The sequence below is a fragment of the Epargyreus clarus genome, unplaced genomic scaffold (assembly GCF_041222505.1).
Source record: "Epargyreus clarus isolate Ecla_fem2 unplaced genomic scaffold, WU_Ecla_fem_2.2 ptg000004l, whole genome shotgun sequence".
NCBI lineage: Eukaryota > Metazoa > Arthropoda > Insecta > Lepidoptera > Hesperiidae > Epargyreus > Epargyreus clarus.
This window is the reverse complement of record NW_027332212.1, coordinates 3,117,843-3,123,842: the sequence shown is the minus strand read 5'-3', so window position 1 is coordinate 3,123,842 and position 6,000 is coordinate 3,117,843. Positions and strand designations below refer to the sequence as shown.

Genomic DNA, 6,000 nt, shown 5'->3' with positions numbered 1-6,000 from the left:
AGGATAGATATGAAGAGAAAGATATAAGGACGCTAGACTAAGAGGAAATATAAAGATTATACTACAGGATATATATTTTTTACAAATACGCTTACCACATCACTTTGCTTAAGACGGCCGTATCTATATTTAATATCCATATTAAAACTCAAATAAAAATTAAATTTCCTTTTTATTATCAACTCAAGTTATTTTCAAGTTCAAAAGTTATTAAATCCCTTTGAGTATGAAAATAGTTTGTAACTTAATAAAACTTAGAATTTGTAATAAAATCTCTGAATTTGGTATTTCAATAAGATCTTGTTAATATTAATAGTGTTCAGAATAGAATTTTGTACTACTTAATTAATATTGAAATTAATATAATCGGTTATTAAATTGAGTCACAAAATTAATTATGGGAAGAATAAGGTTATATTCACATTGAACTGTTGATATCTTTCATGGTCAGCTTTGTTGCTTATTTTTTACGAAGTTGCTCCTGAGATATTATCTAATCCGAAAAATGATTAGGACTTTTCAAAAGAGACGATAAAGAAAATGTTCCTTAGTCGACGATTAGTTTCCGACTTACTAATAACCACTTTAAGGCGCTTTCCTTTTCAGAAGGTTCAAGTAAAAAAGGTTCAAAGGAAACCAAAAAATTGGTCCAATCCGCTACCCTCCCAACCAAACATTCCCCTCATTACACATTAGTGATTGTCAATCTTCTCGGACTCCTCGGTCTATTTAGATTAGACCCTGAACCTCTGACGTGGACCTGCACACACCCTGCCGGCATGTCAACAGCTGAATGGAGACTCGCTGCTCTGGAGGTCCTTGGGGAGGGTACGCAGACGCGCAGGTCAACTGCACTGTGGAGACTAGCAGCTCTTGACGACCTGGGCGTCGGGTGAGGGATCTCTAAAGGTGGACCTAGCGCTGGGATGTCTGCAGCTGACCTGGAGCGCCGCGGCGGGCTCTCCGGGATCAGAGCCATGCTGCCAACGAAGACGGAGTTCTGTAAAGAAGGACCATGTTAGAATCTCGACCTTGAGTATTGCATTTTGACAATGAAAACAATAAGAGTCGAGCTCATCTGTTGATGTCGTCACTGTCGTCCATGTATATGAAGATTATTAAGGGCCATAATAGTTTCTCTGTCTGACGACACTCTTCGAAATAGAACATCAACATTATAGACATGTTATCCGATCCGCATGGAGGAGCGGTCGCCACACCGATCTGACGCGCAGAGGGTCCCGGGTTCAATTCCCGGCCTGACAAATACCTGAATGACGAATTTAGGTTTCTGTTTTTGGGTCTGGGTGTTTGTATATTTGTCTCTGTGTGTGTCCATAGTATCCACGATACACGGAATCCTAGTGTGGACTATGAGTGTAGATAGCGTTTTTTTCATGTTATACTTAAGTATTAGAGAGTAAAAGTGAAAAGCTGATTAGACGTGTGTAGCTATGATAATTTCACGCACGCAGAATACATTCAAAATATTTTTCCAAAATTCTTGAATAAGTTCCGTTTCCAGAATATTAATAATATTGTACGGTAGTTCTGGATATGATCTTGTGTTAGGCTCTACCAAATTGCTGTGCGGTACGACCTAATTACCAAAAACGTGGGACTTTTCCCTAGGGCTCAATAATACTCATTCCCTTTTGAACCATGTAACGTATACTACGTTAATTATACAGAAATATCAATGAATTGGGTAATTGTTAAGATTTAGAGCCTGCTAATGTAATAAATATTTATTAATATTAGTGTCATAGATTAGTAAAGATACTTCGCCGCCTTGAAATTGAATGAAGCCACAAACGGCTTATTTTAGTAAGTTCTTTTTTTGAATTCTTGACAAATAAAAACATTTTTAGAGAAAATTTACGAATAAATAACTAATACTGCGTAATTTACGTAATATATAAATAATTATTTCAAATATTTTAGGGACATTTTAGCACGGAGACGTAGCAAAACTTTTTTCCGCAACTATTTCAATTCTCAAAACTGGGTACATTTTCTTGTTAGGAGTGAGTAATCTTTACTAATCTATGATTAGTGTAGAAGATGACCATGAGGTCAAAGTGACGGTAAGTTACTACTGCCACCCATTTACATCTGTAATCAATCGCAGACAAGATCCTACAGATGCGCCACCAAACCTGATGACTAAGCTGGAATGCCTCGAAAAAGTATGTCAACCTTACCACGCCTTTCAAATCTGAACACAACAGTGTTTAAAACTCCTTTTATTTGGCATAAAAAGGTGTGGCGGTAGTGGCGCCGAAGTCGAACCTCTCTCGGACCACGTTTATTTTTAAATCATTTTATGTATATGGGAGCCATGTTTGTATATAGATGTGATGATAGTAGCATGCGAGAAGTCTACCAGAAATGGTCATTAGATTGGTAATTTAGCAAAATTTAAAAGGTGGTAGAGACAGTATGGTTCGACCAGGAAGATACACCGCCACACCCATTTTTAGCGTGTAAGTTCTGCATTTTGAAAAAACGTGTGGACCAGGACATTTATATGAGTCGACTATCGCAGCCTCCAGAAGTGGCAACGCAACTGTGATAGGCTTCAGGTAACCTGTTCTTTATACAATTGGTTACATGGGCAGCTGTGACCACGTACTATCAGGTGGATGGGTTACTCCTTTACTGTAATCTACACTAATATTACAAAGAGGAAAACTTTGTTTGTTTGTTTGTTTGGTTGTAATGAATAGGCTCAAAAACTACTGGACCGATTTTAAAAATTCTTTCACCATTCGAAAGCTACATTATCCACGAGTAACATAGGCTATATTTTATATGGAATATATTTGATAAATAGATTTCGTGGCGATACAAAGTTTGCCGGGTCAGCTAGTGTTATATAAAACCGATGATTCAAAATCGTTGTTACATCTTCCGTGAACCAATGAATGTTTGTTTAGTATAGAGCCTTTACACTCAATTAGGTAATGACCTAATTGGCTACCAGAAGTGACATTTCCCCCGAGAATATGCTAATTACCAATTGAGGCCGATGGGACTTCAGGGCAGGAACGCAATCATCAAACTTAGCAACTATTAAGTGATAAATTAAAAGACATTCGTGAATAGTGCTAGTAACTTTGAAATTTATGAACGTATATTATGTTTCCGTGATCGCATGAGTGAACATGTTTTTCTATTTAGTTTTATTTTTATGCGACTCTTCAATTACATCGAGGTGATACAAACAATAACGATTCGACTCCGTCAGCACCACCGCTCTATCTATTTTTGCCTAGTAGCAGCAGTGCTTTTAGATTTATTTATTCTGTAGCACTGAAGGGCGTGGTAATAGAAACATACTTGTCTTAACCAACTTAGTCTTCAGGGATAGAAACACATTTGCGACCAACCTTATGTGACTCTGATCTTACCTGTGGTTGATAACAGATGTCCATAGGCAGCATTAGCCATTATTAACCTTCAGGCGGACTTTATGCTCGTTTGCTCCTTTTTTGTTCTAAAAAGATTTCTTATTTTCAAAATAACAAAAATAAAATGTGAAAACTAATGATAGTTGCTTTAGTTATTCCAAAGAACATTCTAGTGTATCTAGTGTTCTAGTGTACCTGTCGGGGTCGATGCGTAGCGTAGCCGCAGGGAGGGTACGACGGGAATGTCGCCCCGCAGTCGTACGACACGCAACCACGGGATAGAGAGGCGCGATGCTATGACGAAATCATATATATTGTTTAATCGGTAGGCTAAATGTTTATTATCATCAGCATTATTGTCGTTATTATCATAATGAAAATCACTACAAAATAGTACATTACGATACGCGTGACCAAAGTAGCCTATTTTTGCACGGCGTGAAGTTAGCGCCCGAGCGCAGCGAGGGTGCTAAACGCCGTGCAGATAGTAGGCTACTTATGTCACAAGTATCGTATACTATTTTATAGCACGTGTGACATAAACCCGCTTATACTTGTCAATTGATATGAAATAAATATAGTTCAAAAAACTAAAAAACACGCTTTTATGATAAAATTAACTAAAAAGTAGAAAATCTAAATGAATCTAGGAATCAATTAAGGAACAGTAAATAGTATAATTGTGAAATAAATCTACAAAGTTTGAACGAAATCTGGCCGTTTAAAGTGGGTCAAAATCGCGCCCAAAGAAGTCGGTTACAAACATACAAACAAACATACAGGTGAAGCTAATAAAAAGCGTGTAAAAATATGATAATTATTTTGAAAGAAAGGAAAACTTATAAATGATTGAAATTAAAATTATGAATTAAAAAGAAACAACTAAAAAGTGACACAACCACAACCATTGAAATTTGATGTGAAGAAGTTTTGTTTAGTTAAAATTTAGGAATTTGTACCTAGTAGATTTTTGGGTTAAAAACTTTTTAGTTGGCGTATTTTATTATTCTGCTCTCGTGATAAAGGCAAATCTAACACCACACATAAGTCAAAATCCATCAAGCCATTTAGGCTACATAAATACAAATCTTTAAATAATTAGTGGCGTCTAGACCAATGGCATATATTAAGAACTCCGCCTTAACGTATTAAAGAAACATATGACAAGCAATCACATAATGTATACTAGTGATACAGTACATAATCTATAATCCAGACCTCAGTTATACAGATTCGCAATTATTTGGATTGCCCAACGTGAATAAGTAACTTTGTAATAACCGCAGATCAGCTATATTATGTGTCATATGTGCATTTAAATTCCAGAAAGCAGCCAAATAGCAACGGGAAAGTTACTATACAAACCAAAAACCCGATTTCTTCAAAATATAACCTATCTTATCCCTGCAATTTAGATGAATCCAACGACACATCATATGTCAAAATTAGTGAAGTTGTTTAAGTTTGACAAAGAATGAAAAATACATACGTACAAACATTCCGTCGAAAAACATTACCTTCCTCAATCGGATCAAATAGCTTTTCTTCATAAACGCAATTATCCAAATTTTCGATAATCCGAATGTCGTACGGCAACAAATAGTTCGCTATATCAAGTTTCTACGGGAGTAGTATTATGGCTAATTTTGATAATGATTCCTAATTTAAATATTATGTCCTACTTTGGTGTGTAGCGAAAATGCACAGTCAAAACAAACAATAAAACTCGATACAGCCCAAAAGTTAGTCTTATAGTGATGCTATTGATTAGAATATACACAATGGTAAAAATATTTATAAATACGTCCAAAATAAAATATTAACATAATTATTGCTTTAAACAAAATACTCATTACTCACTTTTAATTTTCAAATGGTATTTAAAAGTATGAAACGTTCATAGCGATGTTAATTTTTTATAACTGTGAGGGTAGTGTATTGACATTCGTACAGTGTAAAAATCGGCTACTTTGGACACGGAAAAGCGTGACTAAAATGCGGGTTTAGGTCACAGAGTGCTATAAATATATTGTTTATTCTTTAAATTGTATTGCTTTATATTGTAAATTATTCTAAATATTGAATATAAACACATACGTACTCTTTACGTATTTTTGGTAAATTGTAATAATTTAATAGTATTTGGTATTTAAGTACTACTTTTATTGCATGTATTGTCCTATATGTAAGACTTACTACTACTTTTATTGCCTTGGTCGCACTTGAACTCATAATTAAATATTAAACTTGTGATAGAAATTAATCGTCATATTTATTATCATAGTAATCAACCTCATCAACATCATCATTATCGTCATCATCAAGGTCCGTTTGAAGCTCGCCGACTACTAACCCGTACTTTCTACCACCAATTTGCTGGACCAACGTGGTTGATGACCTAGTCCTAACTCAGATTTCTCAGACACCCGTGCCCAGCAGTGGGATATAATTAGCTACTAATAAACTCTGTTAATTTTCACTTTCCGATGAAAAGCCTTCCATTAGGCTTCATTTAGTAAATATTAAACATGAATAATATTCAACAACTTTGTAAATTATTAAAATATCTAGTATCTGATAACACAGT

At 35.3% G+C, this 6,000-nt stretch overlaps 1 protein-coding gene across 1 annotated transcript in view; it reads right to left on the bottom strand.

The window, feature by feature from the left end:
• Positions 1–425: 425 nt before the first annotated feature.
• The window catches only part of LOC140757160 (uncharacterized), a 71,490-nt gene continuing 65,915 nt past the window's right edge, over positions 426–6,000 (bottom strand). Inside the window, exons 7-8 of the mRNA XM_073092696.1 lie at positions 3,609–3,707; positions 426–1,000 (exon numbers count right to left, since the gene is read on the bottom strand). Of these exons, the coding sequence (XP_072948797.1) occupies positions 686–1,000; positions 3,609–3,707 (414 nt within the window). The 3' untranslated portion in view covers positions 426–685. The remainder of the gene's footprint in view (positions 1,001–3,608; positions 3,708–6,000) is intronic.